This window comes from Coregonus lavaretus, assembly GCF_964263955.1.
Source record: "Coregonus lavaretus genome assembly, chromosome: 10".
In the NCBI taxonomy this organism is placed as follows: Eukaryota; Metazoa; Chordata; class Actinopteri; order Salmoniformes; family Salmonidae; genus Coregonus; species Coregonus lavaretus.
The window spans coordinates 28,837,182-28,862,273 of NC_139997.1; the positions used below are offsets into that span (position 1 = coordinate 28,837,182).

General features: G+C 44.0%; 1 protein-coding gene across 1 annotated transcript in view; it reads left to right on the plus strand.

The window, feature by feature from the left end:
- wwc1 (WW and C2 domain containing 1) overlaps positions 1-25,092 on the plus strand; it is a 46,488-nt gene that overhangs the window by 1,586 nt on the left and 19,810 nt on the right. Inside the window, exons 2-11 of the mRNA XM_084170653.1 lie at positions 5,538-5,647; positions 5,841-6,044; positions 6,539-6,615; positions 8,792-8,871; positions 10,321-10,450; positions 11,779-11,928; positions 12,200-12,270; positions 16,336-16,578; positions 18,078-18,167; positions 23,553-24,160. Coding sequence (XP_084026779.1) covers positions 5,538-5,647; positions 5,841-6,044; positions 6,539-6,615; positions 8,792-8,871; positions 10,321-10,450; positions 11,779-11,928; positions 12,200-12,270; positions 16,336-16,578; positions 18,078-18,167; positions 23,553-24,160 — 1,763 coding nt within the window. The remainder of the gene's footprint in view (positions 1-5,537; positions 5,648-5,840; positions 6,045-6,538; positions 6,616-8,791; positions 8,872-10,320; positions 10,451-11,778; positions 11,929-12,199; positions 12,271-16,335; positions 16,579-18,077; positions 18,168-23,552; positions 24,161-25,092) is intronic.

A 25,092-nucleotide genomic window follows, 5' to 3' on the forward strand; every position in this document is an offset into this window, starting at 1 on the left:
GTATGCATACTTTCCCCGTTTTTTCCAGGCGGCACGCCATTAAAGGTAATTAAGGAGGATGTGTTAGTATGAAAAATGTATGCACTCACTAACTGTAAATCGCTCTGGATAAGAGCGTCTGCTAAATGACTAAAATGTAAATGTACGAACCGATCGCCGGAGGACAAGTGTATTATTACTGGCTTGGCACATTAAGCCCAGATAATAGTGGAGATCCATAGCGGCTGCCCGGGCTAGTGGGTGTTGATGGAAAAAAACATGAAGATTTTCCTCTGGAATGTTGCTCATGGTCAACGCGTCATTCATTTGCATTCCTCTAATTAGAAATTATCCCTCGAGGTTTGAGTTAGTTTTTTCCCCTTGTAAACTTTTAGTGTAATAGGCTTACAATACTTAGAACGCGGTCAGGACAGCCAGGATCTCATTTGTACAGAAACTCACTGTCAACCATACTGTGGAACTAATTTCGTTTTACCAGTTACTTAAATCCCCTCAGACTTTGACACAAAAACTCTTTAATAGCTTAGTTCTGGAATGTTTGAGATTATGGGAGATTTTTTTAAAATTCAGCCTTGGTTTTGGATAAGGATAGGCCTTCATATTGCAAGATTTTGAAAATAGGCTTTGTGTCAAAAGTCAGTCCTGTTTCCCTTGGTGGCTGTCATTGTTGCAGTCAGCACACAGAACCATCATTAAAAGCCCAATAACATGACAGAAGCAACGCCACAGACCTCCCCACCTCCCTGGTGAATTGCCACTAGTTGGCTTGGTAGCAGCAAGACCAAGATGGCAGAACTTTGTAAACAAAGACCTCAACACACATTCCTAAAATGCACAGCTGAGGAGGGCTGAGCACAGAGGCTGTAAAATAAAGACTGATTCATTTAAAATCATTTTCACTGCTTGCCAATGTGCACAGGGTCAAAGTACAACATCACAACTTGGGAAAGAGTTGCGGTCAAGAGGAGAGGGGTTGAGCCAAGTGAGGAACATAGCCTACTGTAAAGGGTCTGCCTTCCGTAAATCATAGGCCAGTCTCCTAATATATGATATAGGCCATTTAGCAGACACTTTTATCCACAGCGACTAGTCACGCGTGCATACATTTTATATATGGGTGGGCATGGGAATCAAACTCACAACCCTGGCATCAATAGTGCCATGCTCTACCAACTGTGCCATACAGGACCATGTCTCCTATGCTGTTCACTGATCTGTTGGGGGGCACAGTAGAACATGAAGCCAGCCCAGAGTACTAAGTCTGAGATGAGACGCAGCCATTCTCAAAGTAGTGAACTCAGACTGAAATAACCAGACCAGACTGGCCCAAAACTGTTGTTGGACTTTTACATATCTTTCTATAGCTGTTTAGCACTGGGACATTTATTTGGCCGTGCTGAGCAACAGCAGATGAGGAGTGGCGCAGTGGTCTAAGGCACTGCATCGCAGCGCTAACTGTGCCACTAGAGATCCTGGTTCGAATCCAGGCTCTGTCGCAGCCGGCCGCGACCGGGAGACTCATGGGCGGCGCACAATTGGCCCAGCGTCGTCCAGGGTAGGGGAGGGAATGGCCGGCAGGGATGTAGCTCAGTTGATAGAGCATGGCGTTTGCAATGACAGGGTTGTGGGTTCGTTTCCCACGGGGGGCCAGTATAAAAAAATAAAAAATGTATTCACTAACTGTAAGTCGCTCTGGATAAGAGCGTCTGCTAAATGACTAAAAATGTAAAAATGTAAATGAGTTATGATTAGGAGGCCTACTGATGATGATAATGAATTCCCATTAGACTGGTCTCCTATTGGTGGAAAATGTGCTTCCACAAACACCTCTCACTGTGGAACCAAAGAACGTACCAGCTAAGTGTGACCAAAGTTCTATTATACAGGTATTATACATTCTACAGCTATTACAGGCCTATAACATTTTAAAATACTACAAGATATCCCAAAGGTATTGTAGCATGGCAATCTGACCATGTAATCATGAAAACTTTTGCTCTTTGGTCCCCTTAGCCAATCATACCTGAGGAATGTTATCCTTTAAGCTCAAGAATGAAGCCTGTTAGGCTTAATGGAGATGGTAACTGGAGGACTCAGCCCAACATTCATACCATGCATACATCTTGTGGGCCCCTGCCCTGTCAGTATGTATCTGGGCTGCATTCGCATACCTCAGCCAGACATATTGTTTATCCACCCTCATGGTGACGCACGGACCCAACGCATTCTGTCAGTTGAATGGAATGTTATCTCCCAGATACCGAGCCGTTGCAGGAGGGGAGCTGAAGCAGCTAGCAGCTCTATTTTATTGTTGGACCTTGAGTGCTATGAAATGTAGGTTGGAGCCTCATAAATCTGACTTGAGGAATTTATAGTGCGATGAATGAAAGTCTGACTCATCATTCAGTTATGCTGCCCATGTTTGCACTCCGCTGCATGCTTTGTCGCGTTGCATTAGAGCATTATCACCTGTGTTTGACTTTGTATGCAAACCTGCCTAGTGTTTTTTACACTGACACTCGACTAACTAGTAATGCTGCAGCTCACCTAGGGCCTCATTTATCAACCCATGCCTAAATAAAAATGTTGGCGTACGTGGAGATTCTAGGATTTGCGTACGTAACAAACTATTGGGATTTCAAACTGTCACACGCAACATATACGCATCTTTTCATTGATAAATCAGAGCCATACTATATTTCTGCGCTCGCGAACGAGCATTACAACCCAGCCTGGAAAATGCCCTCCATTCACTGTTTATGGTAACAAAAACTGATTAGAAGCACCTGCTACTCATCAGATGTTCACCTGTGTTCCCTACAAATGCTGTTTTGAATGTAAAAGATTTGCACCTACACATTGAACAAGGCTGCAAAGCCGAAACGTCTGTGTACCCTGTCCCTGATGTAGTGAGAAAAAAATAATAATGAGGAAAGCTTTATGCAACATTTTTGGATGTGACATTTTTGGATGCGGACCCATTATTACTTTTTATTTATCTGAATTCATGGGTTTTACGCACCAACCAAACTTCTGTGAGAGTGCGATGGTCTCTTTTTGATGATGGTACAAAAACGCCCTCATTTGCTGTATGATTTGGAGATGTTGGAACTGGATCATGACAGTTTCTAAAGTGCAATGGCAAATTTGATCATTTTTCTGTAGAGGTGTGGGCAGTATGTTTTATCTTTTGCAGTGACTTTTTAAAACAAAAAATGCATGCCGGCTATAGCGAGTGCCAAACACTGGCTGCACATTCTGTAAGATTGATTGTCTATTGAACAATTTAAAAGTAAATGCTGCATATAGCCCACAAAAGATGAGTTGTTCAATATTTTGTTTATCAATACATGATTGTGTTTTTATCTCCTGCCTAAGTATAGGTTCTGAGATTAAATAGGCTACTATGTTGCACTCCTGGCTATTGCACAGCAATACTGTAGCCTACCCATACTGTCATAGGCTACACGTCTATTTACTTTCGAGCATGGTTGGCTATTGAATGAGTGATGGATAAATGGTAGCCTATTATTGTTGTTTAGCGGAAATAAACCAGTCGTCAGAAAAGGAATGCCCTGCAATATGATTGATTTGGGTCTATTTAATAAAGGTAAGATAAATACACTATCTTAAGCGACATGCTGCTATGCAATCTTCTCACCAACTGCAAATGCATCTGTTTTATCATTAGGCCTACGTTTTAATGTTTTTTATTAGTTTACCATTATTAGAATTTCTGTGAATCAAACACCTCTATTTCCCCAAAAATAACTATTTGCTTGCAATACAGTTGATCAACCACTAGAAGTTGTGCGTATTCATGGTCTGAGATTTGCGTGGAGATGCGCACACACTTTCCCGTCAAGTTCAAAATGGATAAATACCAACATTTGAGGGAAAACTGCAAGGTTGTTTTTTTTGTGCGCACGCACCTTTTTGATAAATGAGGCCCCAGGAAATGCCAGACCCCCTGTCTTTGTGTGAAACACCTAGCTAAATGTTAAACCTGTAAAATCAAAAACTAGGGACTCAGAAAGCCACTCTCGCTATAAAGGCCTACTCGGTTTGCATGGAGTATTAATAATGAGAATAATTTATACAACTTTTATAGCGCTTTTCATTACAATCCAAAGCACTTTAAGCAAAAAAAACAAAAAAATAAATTCAATTTTGAAGAAACCCCCCCCCCCAAAGTCAATGGGTGAATGATCATGGCAGGGGCAGGCAGGGTAGTTCATTCATGGCTTGAGCAGTCAACGCCAGGAGGAAAAGTAGAGTAGAAGCAGTTCGGAGATGAAGCTGAGGGGGGCACATCAGGAGGTTTCAGACTGGTCCAGAGCCTTTCATCAGGGCACCGTGGCCCTTGCCGTTTCTGAAGCAGCGCTTCTCAGTAGTAATCTCTGAAGTCAGACTTCCCCACTACCGATGTGTAGCACCCACCTGGGTAAAGCCACGACAGCTGCGAAGGCACCAGAAAAGCACACTGCAAGTCTGTCCAGAATAGTCCACATTGACGCTAACCACTGGAGAAAACGGCTAAAAACTTCAACAACTTCAACGAGCCTGCCAACTCCAAACACCATCCCCTTACTTTGAGTCAAAACATAGCTAGCTTGTTTGATAGCAAGTTAGCTAGCTAAGCTTCTTGATGACAGTGAAGCATTAGTTAGGCGAAACCAACTAATGCTTGTATTTGTAAGCAACTCACACATACTGCCCATACAGTAGGTCTAGTAGTTTATGGGTTTACATAGATTCAACAGAAACAGAATCTTGAAAAAACTCTATCCTCCAGGGAAGTGCTTTCCTAAGGGTGGGTCATGCCTGGTATTTCCTGGATCACACAGCTTATGGAAAAGGCTGGAAAGAAACAGGATTTGTTTTATCATGCGGTTCACAAAATACAATTATAGAAGCCTTAGGGGGGATCACTCACGCACTACCCAAATGAGTTATTGAAGACTCATCACTGTCTGAAGAGGTTAAGAGATGTCTAGCCTGGTGTCCACTCCAGACAGACTGGAAGACGTCTTGCATGCCAATGCACAGCCAGTGAGTGCCTCATGCTAAGCTCTGGGCCTATTTAAAGCCCTCTGATTGGCCTAGTGAGACAGCGAGTCCGCGCTATTCGGAGGGTAATGATGAGTTCGGCCTTCAGCTCCGAGTGATTAGGGAACTGGATTTGCAGGGGTGAGAGGACAGCGACAGTGGAATGAATCAAATAATGGGATAATGCGCACACTGTCGCTCAAAGGACCCGGCACCAGCTGCCAGCTTTTTGGGAATTTGTGTTTTTTCTCCACAAAGCCTTTTCCTCTGAGAGATACATTTAGAACAGGCCTTTTTCATTATTCATAAAGTGAAAAAGGAACCCGTTCAGTTTCACTCTGAGCAAAAGTCTCTGTGACAACCAAATGATCTATCTTTGCATGGACCCTGGATGGCCCACTATCTTGTCATGGTCATCCTGATTTACTCTTGCTGTGACACTGCTAATTCTTACCATCAGTTGACTGTTTCGTGTGTGTGATTTTCAGGCAGACTAAACCTCTGACTTTTGCTGACTGCATTGGAGATGAACTGCCAGTGGGTTGGGAGGAGGCCTACGACCCCAATGTCGGGGCCTACTATGTGGACCATAACACAAGTGAGTCCAATTCTCCATAACGTTAACTTCCGGCACCAATATTCATCACACATTTGTGAAGAAACACATGTTAAAATCAAGATCCAAAATTATTTCAACATTTCTTCTCTCGTTCTTTCTTGTTTCTTATGTTCTGTCTCCCTTTCCTCTCCCCTTGATCTCTCTCTTTCCTCATCCCCCTCTCCCCCATCAGAGAGCACTCAGCTGGAGGACCCGCGGGCCCAGTGGCAGCGGGAGCAGGAGGTCATGCTGCGGGAGTACCTGGACGTGGCCAAGGACTCGCTGAGCGCCCAGAAAGAGATCTACCAGGTGAAGGAGCAGCGGCTTCGCCTGGCCCAGCAGGAGTACCGCCAGCTCAACGACGCCTGGAGGGACAAGTCCACCTCTCAGACCAGCTGTAAGGACCAGCCGGGAAGGAGGGGGGGGTGGCAGAAGGAACAGGTGTGCAGGTAGCCAGGGTGATGAGGGTCAAAATGGGGCAGAGAAGCCAGGAAGCTTGAAGGGCTGTACGTAAACGGGGGGCAAGGAACCAAAGAGACTAGGCGGCAAAGGAGGAGAGAACTAGAATGATTGGTAATCTTTTATTATTCTTCTGACTGATGCAACACTTTTGACACCTCTGTTGGGGAGGTGCACATCAATTTGATCACAGGATTACAGCACATCATAGTTCACTCAAGTTGTCAGTTATTAAACTTTTTGGGGAAGTAAAGCTACTCCCTACTAATTTAACTTGACTTCATTCCTAAGAGGAATCCTCTGCCGTTGCTCAGACTTGAAGTGGTGATTTACAGTAGTTTGATAACACACAGGGGATTGATGAGAAGGGCCTTGAAGTTGAATAGCGCGATGTAGATGATTAGATAACACCCTGGCTCTTATCTCCCACAGTGAATTCCAGATCGTCCTCCAGCAGTAAATATGACCCAGAAATCCTCAAAGCCGAGATAGTCACTTCCAAAAGTAGGGTAAGAAACCGCTATTTTTTACACCATCTCCGTACTCCATCTATGGCCTGCATTACTTGTGTTCAGTAATCATTAGGAATGGATGTGTATACCCATATGTGTCCTTAAGTCTCCTGTTTTGGCTTAATTCTCATCCCTAAGATTTGCAGACATTAGTGCATAAAAAAGGCTTAGTCCAATGGACTGTTGCTAAGTGACTGAGTGTCCAACTCTCTTTCTCATTGTAAAGGAGGAATGTGTGTAAGTGACATCTTTGTCTGAGACCTGCACCCAGGGCTGGGTCCCAAATTGCACCTCATTCCCTATATAGTGTTCTACATAGGGTGCCATTTGGGACAAATCCCAGAGCTGCCGGTTGGTGTTGTGCAACAGTAACACATTCTGTTGGATTATTTGTGGATGTTTCCCCCCTCTTTACTTCACATTTCATTAAAAAAACAATAAGCAAATGTTTTGCTTTAATAATATGTAATCATATTTGCGATCAGGCAATAGTGAGTTACACTACCGGTCAAAAGTTTTAGAACACCTACTCATTCAAGAGTTATTTTCTTTATTTTTACTATTTTCTACATTGTAGAATAATAGTGAAGACATCAAAACTATGAAATAACACATATGGAAACATGTAGTAACCAAAAAAGTGTTAAACAAATCAAAATATATTTGAGATTCTTCAAATAGCCACCCTTTGCCTTGATGACAGCTTTGCACACTCTTGGCATTCTCTCAGCCAGCTTCACCTGGAATGCTTTTCCAACAGTCTTGAAGGTGTTCCCACATATGCTGAGCACTTGTTGGCTGCTTTTCCTTCACTCTGCGGTCCGACTCATCCCAAACCATCTCAATTTAGTTGAGGTCGGGTGATTGTGGAGGCCAGGTCATCTGATGCAGCACTCCATCACTCTCCTTGGTAAAATAGCCCTTACACAGCCTGGAGGTGTGTTGGGTCATTGTCCTGTTGAAAAACAAATGATAGTCCCACTAAGCCCAAACCAGATGGGATGGCGTATCGCTGCAGAGTGCTGTGGTAGCCATGCTGGTTAAGTGTGCCTTGAATTCTAAATAAATCACAGACAGTGTCACCAGCAAAGCACCCCCACACCATAACACCACCTCCTCCATGCTTTACGGTGGGAAGTACACATGCGGAGATCATCCGTTCACCCACACCGCGTCTCACAAAGACACGGCGGTTGGAACCAAAAAATCTCAAATTTGGACTCCAGACCAAAGGAGAAATTTCCAGGGGCCTAATGTCCATTGCTCGTGTTTCTTGGCCCAAGCAAGTCTCTTCTTCTTATTGGTGTCCTTTAGTAGTGGTTTCTTTGCAGCAATTCGACCATGATGGCCTGATTCACACAGTCTCCTCTGAACAGTTGATGTTGATGTGTCTGTTACTTGAACTCTCTGAAGCATTTATTTGGGCTGCAATTTCTGAGGCTGGTAACTCAAATGGACTTATCCTCTGCAGCAGAGGTAACTCTGGGTCTTCCATTCCTGTGGCGATCCTCATGAGAGCCAGTTTCATCATAGCGCTTGATGGTTTTTGCGACTGCACTTAAAGAAACTTTAAAAGTTCTTGAAATGTTCTGTATTGACTGACCTTCATGTCTTAAAGTAATGATAGACTGTTGTTTCTCTTTGCTTATTTGAGCTGTTCTTGCCATAATATGGACTTGGTCTTTTACCAAAAGGGCTATCTTCTGTATACCCCACTACCTTGTCACAACACAACTTATTGGCTCAAATGCATTAAGCAGGAAATAAATTCCACAAATTAACTTTTAACAAGGCACACCAGTTAATTGAAATGCATTCCAGATGACTACCTCATGAAGCTGGTTGATAGAATGCCAATAGTGTGCAAAGCTGTCATCAAGGCAAAGGGTGATTCCATATGTGTTATTTAATAGTTTTGATGTCTTCACTATTATTCTACAATGTAGAAAATAGTCAAAATAATGAAAGACCCTTGAATGAGTAGGTGTTCTAAAACTTTTGACTGGTACTGCATGTCCAAATTATTTTTCTGCACGAAACAAACACAATCGGTTCTACTTGGATCAGCTGTTCCCAAATATAGCCGGATAATCATATCTTCCGTAATCAATAGTATTACAACTGGGGAATTTTAATTTCAGTGAAATAACTCTTCCTGTGTGTTTTCTCTCAGGTGAATAAGCTGAAGAGGGACCTAGCCTGCATGAAACAGGAGTTGCAGCACAAAGAGCAGGGTTTTGAAACGCTGAAAGAGTAAGTGCAACCCGACCTCGTTACACAATCACAATTACACTTACTAGTAGTAATATGCTTCTGCTTTTTTTCGATACAGCCGTAAAAAAGATTCCCATTGTCAACACATCAACACACTCGAGGCCCTCATCTCTCACTATAGTCGAAAAGGCAGCTCGCTGACATTCACTTACTGACAGTGAATTTGATGATGACCTTCAAAATGGTCAAATATCACTATTTTTGTCTGTGATACACATTTCTCTTTGAGTGCCTGGAGTGCCGCCTCTTGAATCTGTGTTGTGGAAAAAGACAGATGGGCCCTGGCTCAGTTCAGTGAGTTTTTTTTATTTTTTTTACGAATAACAAGCTACATAGTTGTTCGACTGGATTCCAACCGTTCTTCCGTGACCTTCATTTTGCTATCAAATTTCAAACCTTCATTTGCTATCAAACATTTACCAACAATCATGAAACCGTACTAATAATCGAACACAGCAACATCCTCTGTCTGTCCTAAGCTCTCCATTCCCAGAGAAAATACTTCAGGGTCTTTATAACAAAAGACCGAACTAGAAGGAGAGTATCTATTCTAACGGCATCCATTTATACTGAGGTGGAAAAGGCTTGGATATGCTTCACTTGTTCTAGTTCTCCTTGGCCTGCAGTGGAGGAGTGTTGCCCCCTCCCTCCTTTCCTCCCTCCCTCCCTCCCTCCTTTGCTCTCTGAAGAATGTGGAAAGACCTGTTATTCCACTGCATGCATGACTTGTTGATGACTGACTTTACATATTTGATGCTGCTGCCACGGACGGTCTCTCTCTGTGTAGCTGACTGTCTGGGCTTCAGGCTCTTTCCTCTCTCGACACCTGTGGCCCTTAAAATCCAGTTTGGTTCCCATCCTGGATCCTTAGTTTTGTTATTGTTCACCCCTGTCTAGATTAGATCTGGATGGTTTAAAAGTGTCACTGTAGTATTATCGTAGTGAAAATGAAACATGTTTTTTTTAAACAACATACATCTTTAACAAACACCAAACTAAAGATTAATAATCTGAGAGCAAAAATGTACGTCTGATAGTGCTATCTATGTAGTATTTAGCCCTAATCACTGATTCACAGTTTCATAACCTATATCACTGTCTGATCTGTTTCCAACATCTCTCTTTCACTCTTTCTCCCTCACTTTCTCTCCCTCTCCCACCTTATCCCCCTCCCACCTTATCCCCCTCCCACCTTATCCCCCTCCCACCTTATCCCCCTCCCACCTTATCCCTCTCCCACCTTATCCCTCTCCCACCTTATCCCTCTCCCACCTTATCCCTCTCCCACCTTATCCCCCTCCCACCTTATCCCCCTCCCACCTTATCCCCCTCCCACCTTATCCCCCTCCCACCTTATCCCTCTCCCACCTTATCCCTCTCCCACCTTATCCCTCTCTCACCTTCTCCCTCTTCCTCCCCTCCCTCCAGGATCGACCACAAGGTGTCCAGCGCGCCGTACGGCTTCAAGCTCCACGAGGCGCAGGCCATCCTGAACGAGGTCAAGTCCATCAGGGACGCCATCAGCTCCGGGGAGAAGGAGAAACAGGAGCTCATGCAGGTAAGCGGGAGAGGGTGGTGGAGGGGTGGAATGGGATGGGGGTCAGGTGTTGTTGTAGTGCTATGGGTAGATGACAGCCTGTCAGCTTCACATGAGACGATCAGGGGATGCGGGAGTGGGGGGGGGGAAGGGTGGCTGTTTTGGTCTGGGCCGACTGTCAGGGAAAGGCAGGAGAGAGGGAAGGAGGGAAAGGAGCAGAGAGGGAGGGAGATGGTAAGAGATGGGCTGATGGTCAGGCAGGGGAAGAGAGAGCGAAGAAGAAAGGGAAAGAGGAAAGGAAGGTGGTAGACAGGCACTGCAGAGTCGTCTCGGTCTCGTGTTCCTCTTCGTCTCACACGGCACAGTGTTTTCTCTCTGCTGGTGCGTCTCCCTCGCTACCTCTGTCCCCTGCAACCACTCCGTCTCCCTTCTCCTGTCCCAGCGCCTCTGGGCTGAGTAGCAGACAGACAGACAAGACAGCATGGTACTGCAGACTCATGCATATTCCTGCCATGACATTGCTGCTCAATCAATGATTCATCAGCAGGCTAAGTCTTTTAGAAGCTGAGACGGAGGAGGGGTTGGTAGTCGCCTACCTTCTTCAGGCTTCCTCTGCTCTGACTGAGGGATTGGGACACACACGTGCGCTCATGCACGCACACATGCACACACGCACGCACATCAAAAGTGCCCCAGTTTCAATCTTGGTGGCAGCAGCAGTAGAAAACAACAAACACTGTGTTTTTGTTAGTAGGGGCTGGGTTGTGTTTAATAATGCAGAGCCTCCCTCTCTCTCTCTCTCTCTCTCTCTCTCTCTCTCTCTCTACCGGGCTGCCTCCCCTCCCCAGCCTTCTGCAGCTGACAGTTCAGTTGTATGTGTGTGGGATTTGTAGTGTCTGTCTGACTGCAGTGTATGAAGCCTGTCCTACTCCATCAGCATTGTGTCCAGCGAGAGCCTCGGTTGCCAGTCTTCTCTTTGCTGTTTTTACTTGAATTGTGTACTTCAATATTAAAGATAAGGTTAATTCCACTCTGGGCTTCAGTGCTGAGCCATGTATATTTATCAACAACCTTGAAGATCAGGACTGATTTTATCACTGACTGCACTGATTTTATCATTGATTTAAGTAGGTTACCATGTTTGTCCACTGTTGCAAAAACACATCTTTATGCAATGTACTGGACTCCTCTATCTATATGAACACGACTATGGTCTGTGTTATAGATTTAAACCATAGGACAGGAGCTTTGTGAATGCAAGACACACAGCAAAATATATTTAAAAAATACTATCCGTGACTCCTCTCTGATTTGTCAAGCCTGTATGTGTCTGTCTCCTCTCCCTGTAGAAACTAGCGGTGCTTAAGGATGGCTTCCAGCTGGACTCAGTGGGTTCTCAGTCTGACCTGTGGGGCAGCAGCCCCTCCCTAGCCAACTCTGAGCTGTCCATCCCTCGCCTCTACTCCGACACCAGCTCCCAGACAGACATACCTGCTGAGGTGAGAGGGGGTTGTGTTCAGTTGGCACCAAATGGAAGAAAATTTACTGAAATTGGGAGGCACTACCTGGACTTGTCCAATAAGAAACACTTGTTTTTGTTTTCTGTTTTAAAATGTTTTGCTTTGGTGTGCCCTAATGAGCAGGACCCAGGTGTAACCTTTGGAAGCGTGCCATGGAATGATACACAAATACTGGTTGCATCACTAATTGATCAGAATGTAGCTTTGTCACACCACGCCTTCATTTCTGTTATTCTTTTGTTTGATCCAGTTTGGGACCAACACCAACAAGTTGGCAGAGAAGGTTCGACTGAGCCTGAAGTATGAAGAAGCAAAAAGAAGGTAACTTGTGTAACCCAGATCAGGGGTTTTCAAACTTTTCTTGACCAGGCCAACCGGCGACCCAGGGAACCCCATCATATGTTAGCACATAAAAAAAAAGAAGAAACATTTTGTCTTCTCATCAGGTGAATGATATTTGCAAGTAGAAGTAATTAACATTTTAAAATGAATAGAATTGGTAGACAGTTTCATTGTTTTGACTGCCCCACAGTTCATTGGAAGAGGAAGTGTAAACTCTAATAATAGTCTATTAGCTAGAAAGGGACACTACATGACCAAAAGTATGTGGACAACTGCTCGTCGAACATCTCATTCCAAAATCATGGGTATTAATATGGAGTTGGTCCCCCTTTTGCTGCTATAACAGCCTCCACTCTTCTGGGAAGGCTTTCCACTAGATGTTGGAACATTGCTGTGGGGACTTGCTTCCTTTCAGCCACAAGCATTAGTGAGGTCGGGCACTGATGTTGGGCAATTAGGCCTGGCTCGCAGTCGCCGTTCCAATTCATCCCAAAGGTGTTCGATGGGGTTGAGGTCAGGACTCTGTGCAGGCCAGTCATTCCACACCGATCTCGACAAACCATTTCTGTATGGACCTCGCTTTGTGCACGGGGGCATTGTCATGCTGAAACAGGAAAAGGCCTTCCCCAAACTGTTGTCACAAAGTTGGAAGCACAGAATCATCTAGAATGTCATTGTATGCTGTAGTGTTAAGATTTCCCTTCACTGGAACTAAGGGGCCTAGCCCGAAGCATGAAAAACCGCCCCAGACCATTATTCCTCCTCCACCAAACTTTACAGTTGGCACTATGCATTGGGGCAGGTAGCGTTCTCCTGGCATCCACCATACCCAGATTCGCCCGTCGTACTGCCAGATGTTGAAGCGTGATTCATCACTACAGAGAATGTGTTTCCACTGCTCCAGAGTCCAATGGCGGCGAGCTTTACACCACTCCAGTCGATGCTTGGCATTGCGCATGGTGATTTTAGGCTTGTGTGCGGCTGCTCGGCCATGGAAACCCATTTCATTAAGCTCCCGACGTATAGTTATTGTGCTGACGTTGCTACCAGAGGCAATTTGGAACTCGGTAGTGAGTGTTGCAACCGAGTACAGATTATTTTTACGCGCTTCAGCACCCGCCTGTCCCGTTCTGTGAGCTTGTGTGGCCTACCACTTCGCGGCTGAACCGTTGTTGCGCCTATACTTTTTCACTTCACAATAACAGCACTTACAGTTGACTGGGGCAGCTCTAGCAGGGCAGAAATTTGACGAACTGACTTGTTGGAAAGGTGGCATCCTATGACCGTGCCACGTTGAAAGTCACTGAGCTCTTTAGTAAGGCCATTCTACTGCCAATGTTTGTCAATGGAGATTGTGTGGCTGTGTGCTCATTGTTAGTGCTCATGAGAGCCCTGACATTCAGAGTTTGAGCGGAATAGGATCACCTGTTGCGCAGTGAGAGCCAGCTCCTCATAGCTGGTTGATGCATGGAATGAAATGTGTTCCTATAAGCCCATGTTGCGCAACATTTCCATAGGATATGCAATTGCGTGGGAAAACAGACTTTTGATGGCCTCTATTAAAAAGAGGAAGATCCCATTAACTTTCTATAGGCTAGGTCTACTATATTTATTCATCAACTTTCCTAATATTAAGTACATTGCTTCGCTTTACAACCGGAGTAGCCTACCAGGCTGGCATGAAAATGAACTGAGGAAGAGCGTACACCATTCCCTATTCAAGAGCATACGGATGAAGTCATTTTACCCCGCCCCTGTTCCGACAGGTGCATGATAATGGCCCATTTCTAAATCAAAACTAATTTCACACATAATATTTAGTACATGTAAAGACCAGATTAAATTGAGAATAGTCTGATGGGTGAGAATATTATCACATGTGAATGATGCAGTCTAAGGCAAGAAAGAGCGTATACATTTTTTTGGTGCTACTTTTTCCCATATGGTTCGTATCACAACTAAAATGGCCAAATCACTCCAAGCGTAGCATATAGGCCTAGGATGCCTGGAACAGGGTTGGAGAGCCCATGGCCTACAGAGCCTAGTGAAACGTTCTTATAAGCCCAGTAATTGCGCAGTCGCGTGTGAAAACAGAGTTTTGACAGGCCACTATTTAAAAGAGGATGCCAGCTTTATTGTGCTGCTATTGCTCAATTCTTAAAATTAAGCACATTAATCCGCTTTACAACCGGTGTAGCCTACCTAGCATATTAAAAACGTAACCTTAGGAAGCGCTTCCTCCAATGCAATTCTATGCATTTTGCCATGGATAATGCTGTGTTCCTCTGCTCAAACATAATAACAAAATCAATGGACATGTGCCCTGAATGCCCGGTATTTGGAATGTAATTCTCCTTGACTTTCTAGCTTTTATTTGATTGTTAGTTCTCAAAGATGGTATAAAAACGCATGTCAAAAATGTTATAAATTGATTTGCATTTTAATGAGGGAAATAAGTATTTGACCCCCTCTCAATCAGAAAGATTTCTGGCTCCCAGGTGTCTTTTATACAGGTAACGAGCTGAGATTAGGAGCACACTCTTAAAGGGAGTGCTCCTAATCTCAGCTTGTTACCTGTATAAAAGACACCTGTCCACAGAAGCAATCAATCAATCAGATTCCAAACTCTCCACCATGGCCAAGACCAAAGAGCTCTCCAAGGATGTTAGGGACAAGATTGTAGACCTACACAAGGCTGGAATGGGCTACAAGACCATCGCCAAGCAGCTTGGTAAGAAGGTGACAACAGTTGGTGCGATTATTTGCAAATGGAAGAAACACAAAAGAACTGTCAATCTCCCTCGGCCTGGGGCTCCATGCAAGATCTCACCTCGTGGAGTTGCAATGATCATGAGAACGGTGAGGAATCCCTCAGCCAGGGCATTGAAAATGGGTCGTGGATGGGTATTCCAGCATGACAATGACCCAAAACACACGGCCAAGGCAACAAAGGAGTGGCTCAAGAAGAAGCACATTAAGGTCCTGGAGTGGCCTAGCCAGTCTCCAGACCTTAATCCCATAGAAAATCTGTGGAGGGAGCTGAAGGTTCGAGTTGCCAAACGTCAGGCTTGAAACCTTAATGACTTGGAGAAGATCTGCAAAGAGGAGTGGGACAAAATCCCTCCTTAGATGTGTGCAAACCTAGTGGCCAACTACAAGAAACGTCTGACCTCTGTGATTGCCAACAAGGGTTTGGCACCAAGTACTAAGTCATGTTTTGCAGAGGGGTCAAATACTTATTTCCCTCATTAAAATGCAAATCAATTTATAACATTTTTGACATGCGTTTTTGTGTTATTCTGTCTCTCATTGTTCAAATAAACCTACCATTAAAATTATAGACTGATCATGTCTTTGTCAGTGGGCAAATGTACAAAATCAGCAGGGGATCAAATACTTTTTTCCCTCACTGTAGATAGTTAGTTCAATATCTTTTTGGCATGCTTTCTATCTGGTTCTAGTCATTTTAAGTTGACACAGAAACAGTTTTTCTATATTGAAACAGATGGCCCGCCTAAGAATTTTCTATACATAAAACCCCCCATTTAATTAGCTCCGATGACTGGCAATGAAGCCATTTATCTACTTCCCCAGAGTCGGATGAACAGGAACAGCTAGCCTGCTAACTGTTCATGTAGACTTCGTCATTGCGCTAACGCTAGTTAGCATTGGCTGGTGAAACTACCTCTTACTTCCTTCATACTGGACACAGAGACATTAAAATGGTATCCATGATGGTATTCTGTTGCAGCAGCTATATTTATAAAATAATTATTTTTCACATAAAAACAACCTTTAAAATATTATTCCCAAAAAAGAAAACCCCTGACCCAGATTACTCATTCCCAACACAACCCATCATCAAGTTTCAGTCTAGTGACTTTATAACTTGCTATGAGCATTCATGAGCCCTTATAATGACTTATATAACATATTGAAAGCCATATTATATCTCTTCTAAACCTTCTCTCCTTCACACAATTAAATACAACATAAAATAACATGAATTATATGATATCTATGCTCTCCTCCCTCCACCCCCAGGATTGCCACCATCGAGGTGCAGATAGCCAAACTGGACAGTGAGGCTTGGCCGGGGCTTCTAGACCCAGAGCGCGACCGCCTGATCCTCATCAATGAGAAGGAGGAGCTACTCAAGGAGCTGCAGTACATCAAGCCCTGCAAGAGAGCGCCCAATGACCAGCAGAAGATTGAGACTGAGAAGAAGATGCTTGAGAGAGACCTGCAGGCTGCCAGGGACAACCAGAGCAAGGCCCTGACTGAGAGGTGAGCAGGGGAGGTGATGGGAGTGATGTGCCCTCTTTCGTTTATCTCCAACTAAGTAATGGTGGGGGAAACATTGGTCAGCCTACGGCTCACAGACATATTGAGGGATGGCCATCACTCCATCCCTGGGTAAGGTCACGGTCAGGGAAGGAGGGATAACAGAGGGGGACTAGAGCTGCACACCAGGAAAGCATCATGGTCACATACAATGATACAGGAGATTTAAATTAAAGTAATCCACTCTTCTGTCTTCGCAGGAAACTTTTATTGCCACTTTTTGGCGTTAGTTATATTTCCTTTAGTCAGCACCTCACCAAAAGAGTGCATTTTTTATTCATTTATACATCACATTTCAAAGCTAGCCAGACAACGGGTCGGCGCGTCTGATGTGTGAAGGAGAGAGGGGGCCATTGGAATCCCACTGGAACTAGGCTGCAGTATACTCACAGATGGGGAATAGATAGGTAGTGAAAAGACATTGTGCAAGTGCCTCAGGTGCAGCACCTGATATGACTGTTACATAAACACAAAAGGTCTACTCCCTGATGTGGACCTGGTGATGGACTGGGCCCGTGGCTCTGTAACAAATAGAAACTAGACTGAACACTAGCTTTGGAAAACAGACCGACGTCTCCAACTGGGTTCAAGAAAACACTGTCAAACAGGTTGAAAAGCATCAACACTGTGCTCTCTATGTTAACCTAACATTGTGTATGTTGACCCTGTAAGAGTTACTCCCAGACACACAACACACCTGTGCACCTTTTGTTGTGTTGGATGCTTCGATCCGCATAACCTTTTTTCATGACATTCATGGCTCATGGTTGTAATTGGATCACAGACTGTAGACGTGGATAGTGTATGTACTGTAGTGTAGAACCCCTTCCCCCCTCCCCCCTAGCCTTTTACCCATCACTGGCCCTCTGTAAGGTGCATTTTTACCCTTTAGTGATTGGACACCTGCACTGGATCAAGTAACCAAGGGGACTACAACAATTGGGCCTTGTGGCTGCGGCACACTCTCTCGTATTCCTCTCTCTCTCTCTCTCTCTCTCTCACACACACACACACATTCCCTTCTCTCTCTCTCTCTCTCTCTCTCTCTCATATTCATATTCCCCCTCTAGCCTTCCTAAACAGCTACCTTGTTCTCTGTGCTCAATACTGTAACTGCATTGAGTTCCCTCTCTGCTTTCTCCCTTCCTGTAACCTGAGCGGCACAAACCGGGGATGTAGGTTGGACACAAAAGATGCCTTTTTCTAACTGCTGGTTCTGTAACCGCGGCCTGGAAGATGATCAAAAGACTCAGTTACGATGTTATGGCCTGTTTCCATTAAAGCCTCATCACACTGACACACTCCCCCAATAAATAAAGAACTGGATAATAAGATGTATTTTATGAGACAGAAGTGTCTGTCTTTTGTTCTTATAACTGTGTCTATAATGCTGTATATCTTTTCAATCAGGCTGTGACCTAACATGTTTTGTTTTCTATCAGATTGAGATTGCACTGTAAGAGAAACAAGCTGGTGAGAGAGCTGGAGGAGATGGTTCGCCTGGCCTCATCACTACACACTCAGCTCAAGAGGTACACACACTCACCCGTCTATACAACACATTCAGCTACTGTCTCCCAACACTACCACACTGTCAGTTCAGGAGGCACACTCACTTAAATGTATCTACTAAGCATTTAAACTCCTATTGCACAACTCAATGTGCACATTCAAAATGAAAACCGATTAAGACATCATTTTATTGTCTACATGGAGACATGGCAACCTTTTAACCATGGAGGTCTTGGTCAGGTGAGGTTACAGTCACCAAGGTGTAATGGTACACTACTACTGTACTCTCTGCTCTAAAGTTGTTCACTAATCACTACACACTTCTGAGCACAGTCTCTTCTCCTATCTAACCTCTCACATCTCAAAATGGGCTTAGTGCTTCTGAACATTCAACACTTTCATCCAACAAACCCATTTTCCCTCTGAGGCAACTGTAGAGTTGCAAGCTGTTTCATCAGGTATTTTAATAAACATCACAACCCGGCCTTGCCTGGTCCCCTAAGCCTACTCGCTACCCTTTGATGGGAAAGAGTGAAACTTTAATCCAAGGTCTACAGGGGAGCTGGGGAATGGTGAAGATCACATTCCCCTCATTCACCTGAAAGGATTTTATCTTTCATTTCTTGAACCCCGTAAATTCACGAGGTCTGTTCTAGACTACGGTATTTTATCTTCTGAGTGGCTTGTATGGTTCATTCAGTTCTATGAGGGAGTGTTGGTCTTAAAAGAGTATGAGGGAGGGATAGGACAAAGAGTATTTAAAATGTTCTCTAAAAGCTCAAGATGAAAGGTGCCTCAGAGGGTAGCTCTCCTGTTATCTTCAACCGCTAGTGGTTCCTCCTCACTTCAGTCACATAGTCTTGTCAATTTGAATTTAAGCTCGCAAACACAAATTAGCAGTTCAGAAATGTGTTCACTGTGAAACTGAAGCTGTGTTTTATAAGATGATGCAAAGTCTCTGTAAGAGCCGTATACTGTATAGGGTGTTCACACATACAATTATTATTTAATTCAATGTTTATGAAAATATTAATTCAATAGAATTTCATCAGAAAAACAACATGTCTCTACCATATATAGTTCAAAAGTTACAGACTATTTACTCTGAGAATTTAGCGTGATTAGAGTGAATAGAATGTCATTATGGCTATGGCCAAAAAGTGGTCGCTGCTCAATAGAACTGTCAGTGCTCCATGGGCAGAACGGTGCTAACTTCAATCATCAACTGATAAGGTAGGTAGTGGCTGCAGGTTCGTGTGTGATAACATGGGCTTTTTCTAAATGAAATCACTCCCTGAAAAAAAATCTGTTCCAATTTTCATGATGGATTTCTGAGTCTCCCCCTTTTAAATTGCCATAGAAACGGCCCCTCTTAACATTGATTGACCGGGGTTAGAGGAATAGAGAGCCACAGATCTGTAGATTAAAATGACGAGGGTATCAAGTTCATTTTGATTGGTCCAAAGCGCTGAAACGCCTCCTAATGTTACCACCTCCCAACGCAGAAATATGGAAAAGATACCAAGAGCTGCGCGGTCTAAATTAGCAACGTTCACAACAAACTAACGTTCTTATTTAATCAACACTGTTAAGTACAAGCATATTAAGGTTGTAATATTGTAGAGAACAATCTAATGATTCATAGTATGTGATTCATAATGAAAACTAGGTTTAGACGTTAATTTAGTAGCACCCTCTTGAATTTACCCGTATTTCACTACATTCTAGAGCAGTGAAGGAACGCCCTATACTGTATTCAAGCTCTTTTAATAGGTAAACAGTGATAATCAAACAAGTACAGTGCTGTGAAAAAGTATTTGCCCCCTTTCTAATTTTTGCTACTTTTGCATATTTTTTATACTGAATGTTAGCAGATTTTCAACCAAAACCTAATATTAGATAAAGGGAACCTGAGTGAACAAATAACACAACAATGACAGTTCATTTATTTCATAAACAAAGTTCTGCAACACCCAATGCCCTTGTGTGAAAAAGTAATTGCCCCCTAACACTCAACTGGTTGTGCCACCTTTAGCTGCAATGACTGCAACCAAATGCTTAATGTAGTTGTTGATCAGTCTTTCACATCGCTGTGGAGGAATTTTGGCCCACTTCCATGCAGAACTACTTTAACTCAGTGACATTTGTGGCTTTTCGAGCATGCTCTGCTCGTTTCAAGTCCTGCCACAACATCTCAATTGGGATTAGGTCTGGACTTTCCAAAACTTCACAAAACTTCAGATTTGTTCTTTTTTTTTGTGCCATTTTCATGTAGACTTGATTGTGTGTTTTGGATCATTGTCTTGCTGCATCACCCAGCTGTGCTTCAGCTTCAGCTCACAGACGGATGGCCTGACATTTTCCTGTATAATTATCTGATACAGAGCAGAATTCATGGTTCCTTCTATTAAGGCAAGTTGTCTGGGTCCTGAGGCAGCAAAGCATCCCCAAACCATCACATTGCTACCACCATGCTTGACCGTTGGTATGAGGTTCTTACTGTGGAATGCAGTGTTTGGTTTTAGCCAGGCATAATGGGACCCATGTCATCCAAAACGTTATACTTTTGACTCATCTGTCCATCTGTCTTGATGCTCATCCAGGTGCTTCCAGGTGCTTTTTGCCAAACTTGAGTCAGCTTTTTGGACGAGATGGGTCCCATTATGCCTGGCGAAAACCAAACACTGCGTTCCATAGTCAGACCCTCAAATCAACAGTCAAGCATGGTGGTGGTAGTGTGATGGTTTGGGGATGCTTTGCGGCCTCAGTATCTGGACGACTTGCCTTAATAGAAGGAACAGTTCATACTTGAAAACCCACAAATGTCGCTAAGCTAAAACAGTTCTGCATGCAAGACTGGGCCAAAATTCCTCCACAGCGATGTGAAAGACTGATCAACAACTACAGGAAGCATTTGGTTGCGGTCATTGTAGTTAAAGGTGGCACAACCAGTTATTGAGTGTAAGGGGGCAATTACTTTTTCACACAGGGGGATTGGGTGTTACATAACTTTGTTAATTAAATAAATAAAATAAGTATAAATTTTTGTTGTTATTTGTAAACTCAGATTCCCTTTATCTAATACAGTGCATTTGGAAAATATTCAGACCCCTTGACTTTTTCCACATTTTGTTACGTTACAGCCTTATTCTAAAATGGATGAAATTGTTTATTTTCATCCTCAATCTACACACAATACCCCATAATGACAAAGCAAAAACAGGTTTTTGAAATTTGTGCAAAAGTATTACAAATAGAAAACAGAAATATGACATTTACATAAGTATTCAGACCCTTTACTCAGTATTTTGTTGAAGCACCTTTGGCAGGGATTACAGCCTTGAGTCTTCTTGGGTATGACTCTACAAGCTTGGCACACCTGTATTTGGGGAGTTTCTCCCATTCTTCTCTGCAGATCCTCTCAAGCTCTGTCAGGTTGGATGGGGAGCGTCACTGCACAGCTATTTTCAGGTCTCTCCAGGAGATGTTTAATCGGGTTCAAGTCCGGGCTCTGGCTGGGCCACTCAAGGACATTCAGAGACTTGTCCCGAAGCCACTCCTGCGTTGTCTTGGCTGTGTGCTTAGGGTTGTTGTCCTGTTGGAAGGTGAACCTTCGCCCCAGTCTGAGGTCCTGAGTGTTCTGGAGCAGGTTTTCATCAAAGATCTCTCTGTACTTTGCTCCGTTCATCTTTCCCTCGATCCTGACTAGTCTCCCAGTCCCTGCCGCTGAAAAACATCCCCCCCAGCATGATGCTGCAACCACCATGCTTCACCGTAGGGAGGATGCCAGGTTTCCTCCAGACGTGACGCTTGGAATTCAGGCCAAAGAGTTCAATCTTGGTTTCATTAGACCAGAGAATCTTGTTTCTCATGGTCTGAGAGTCCTTTAGGTGCCTTTTGGCAAGGTCCAAGCGGGCTGTCATGTGCCTTTTACTGAGGAGTGGCTTCTGTCTAGCTACTCTACCATAAAGGCCTTATTGGTGGAGTGCTGCAGAGATTGTTGTCCTTCTGGAAGGTTCTCCCATCTCCACAGAGGAACTCTGGAGCTCTTGGTCACCTCCCTGACCAAGGCCCTTCTCCCCCGATTGCTCAGTTTGGCCGGGCGGCCAGCACTAGGAAGAGTCTTGGTGGTTCCAAACTTCTTCCATTTCAAATTGATGGAAGCCACTGTGTTCTTGGGGACCTTCAATGCTGCAGAATGTTTTTGGTACCCTTCCCCAGATCTGTGCCTTGACACAATCCTGTATCGGAGCTCTATGGACAGTTCCTTCGACCTCATGGCTTAGTTTTTGATCGACATGCACTTTCAACTGTGGGACCTTATATAGACAGGTGTGTGCCTTTCCAAATCATGTCCAATCAATTGAATTTACCACAGGTGGACTCCAATCAAGTTGTAGAAACATCTGAAGGATGATCAATGGAAACAGGATGCATCTGAGCTCAATTTCGAGTGTCATAGCAAAGGGTCTGAATACTTATGTAAATAAGGTATTTCTGTTTTATTTTTAATACATTTGCAAACATTCTTAACTTGTTTTTGATTTGTCATTATGGGTTACTGTGTGGAGATTGATGAGGAAAAAAATGAATATAATCCATTTTAGAATAAGGCTGTAACGTAACAATGTGGAAAAAGTCAAGGGGTCTGAATACTTTCCGAATGCGCTGTATTAGGTTTAGGTTGAAGATCAGATAACATTCAGTATCAAAAATATGCAAAAATAAAGAAAATCAGAAAGGGGGCAAATACTTTTTCACGGCACAAACTGTAATAATAGCGATTCTCTCTCTCTGTGTCTGTCTCTGTGTTTTTGTTCTCCTATCATGCCTAATTCATCCTCTGTTTCTGGCTGATATACAGTACATCAAAGGGCTGAAATGCAGAGAAACTCCCCTGTGTCATTCCTTATGCGCTTGCCAAGCCATAATTAGGGTGTTTGCTGTAGAGCAGAAACTGCATTTGAAGTCACGGAGGGCTAAAAGAGGGGAGGAAAATAGGGTTTCCAGTGCCCACAAAGACAGGGGAATGGCTACGGAAGGCATAGGTCTGCCTGGAGTGTGCTCCTAGCGCTTCTAACACTGTGGTCTTCTCTCCCTCTCTTTATCTCTGTCGCTTGGTCCCTCGTTCGCTTTATCACCCATTCCCTCTGTTTTTCTCTCTCCCGCTCTCCTTTTCTTTCTGGCCCCAATTTTCTCTCTCTCTCTCTCCCTCCTCTCTGCCCTCTTTCTGTCTCATTATGTCCCTCCTTCCTTCTCCCCCTCCAATCCTCTCCTCTCTGCCTCTCTCTTTCTCCCCATCTACACCCATCCCCTCTCTCTTCTCTTCTCTATGCCTTCTTTCTGTCTCATTCTCTCTTCCCTCCTTATCCCCATCCAACCCTCTCTTCCCTCTCTCCCTACAGTCTGTCGGCCAGCACGCTGTCGTGTTCGTCAGGCAGCAGCCGTGGCTCGTTGACCTCCAGCCGGGGCTCTTTGGCCACCACATCCTCCCTGGGCTCCACCTCCTCCCTGAGCTTTACCGACATCTACCTGGAGCAGCCCGAGCTGGGAGACCTCGACTTCCAGAACAAACTGGAAACCCTACTGCAGGAGGGCGGCCCGGGGATCAGCTACCGGCCCTCCAGCTCCATCACCACCATCCACGAGCACGAGGTGGTCCCCGTAGTCGATGCCGGGACCTGGGGGGACACGGGGGGTGTTGTCGGCGGGGGAGCGGAGGCCGGCACCAGGCTACAGGCGCTGAGACTTTCAGAGACGCCGAGGTCCATGAGCTCGCTGTCGCCGAGGTCTTCGTTGTCGTCGCTCTCGCCACCCTGCTCGCCCCTGGTCACGGACTCCACATTCCTCTCAGGGGAGGGGTTTGCAGTGGGGGGGGGCCTGGGGGGGCTGGACGTGGAGCTGCATAGCAGGCTGACAGAGCTGGGGTTGGACAGGGAGGAGCAGCAGCACCGTGAAGGTGGAGGGGTGGAGATGGACACCAAGCAGGCCATGACTGGAGAGGTGCTTAAAGGTACAGTCACTGTCTATTATCTGACATTGGTACAGCATTGTCAGAAGAGTCATTGTATGAACTGCGACTGTGCAGTGGTGGAAAAAGTACCCAATTTTCATACTTGAGAAAAAGTAAAGATACCTTAATAGAAAATGACTCAAGTGAAAGTCACCCAGTAAAATACCACTTGAGTAAAAGTATTTGGATTTAAATATACTTAAGTATCAAAAGTAAAAGTATAAATAATTTCAAATTCCTTACGGCATCATTTACTATTTTTTATTTACGGATAGCCAGGGGCATGTTTCAACACTCAGACAGCATTTACAAACGAAGCATGTGTTTAGTGAGTCCCCCAGATAAGAGGCAGTAGGGATGACTAGGGATCTTCTCTTGATATGTGTGTGAATTAGACAAATTTCCTGTCCTGCTAAGCATTTAAAATGTTATGAGTACTTTTGGTTGTCAGGGAAAATTTATGGAGTAAAAAGTACATACTTTTCTTTAGGAATGTAGTGAAGTAAGTTGTCAAAAATATAAATATTAAAGTAAAGTACAGATACCCCAAAAAACTACTTAAGTAGTACTTTCAAGTGTTTTACTTGAGTACTTTACACCACCACTTGTGTTACTATGAGGTGGGGTGTAGTGGAGTATATAGTAATCTCCATTGTGATCCATAAAGAATGAATGTTTGAATTATTTAAATAATTTGCAACAGTTTGAGATCCACACAACACATTACAAATCAGAGCAATGGCAGTGTCAGCAACACATTAAGAAAAATATTAATGTGAATATATATACACACACACACACACACACACACACACACACACACAGTGAGGGAAAAAAGTATTTGATCCCCTGCTGATTTTGTACATTTGCCCACTGACAAAGAAATGATCAGTCTATAATTTTAATGGTAGGTTTATTTGAACAGTGAGAGA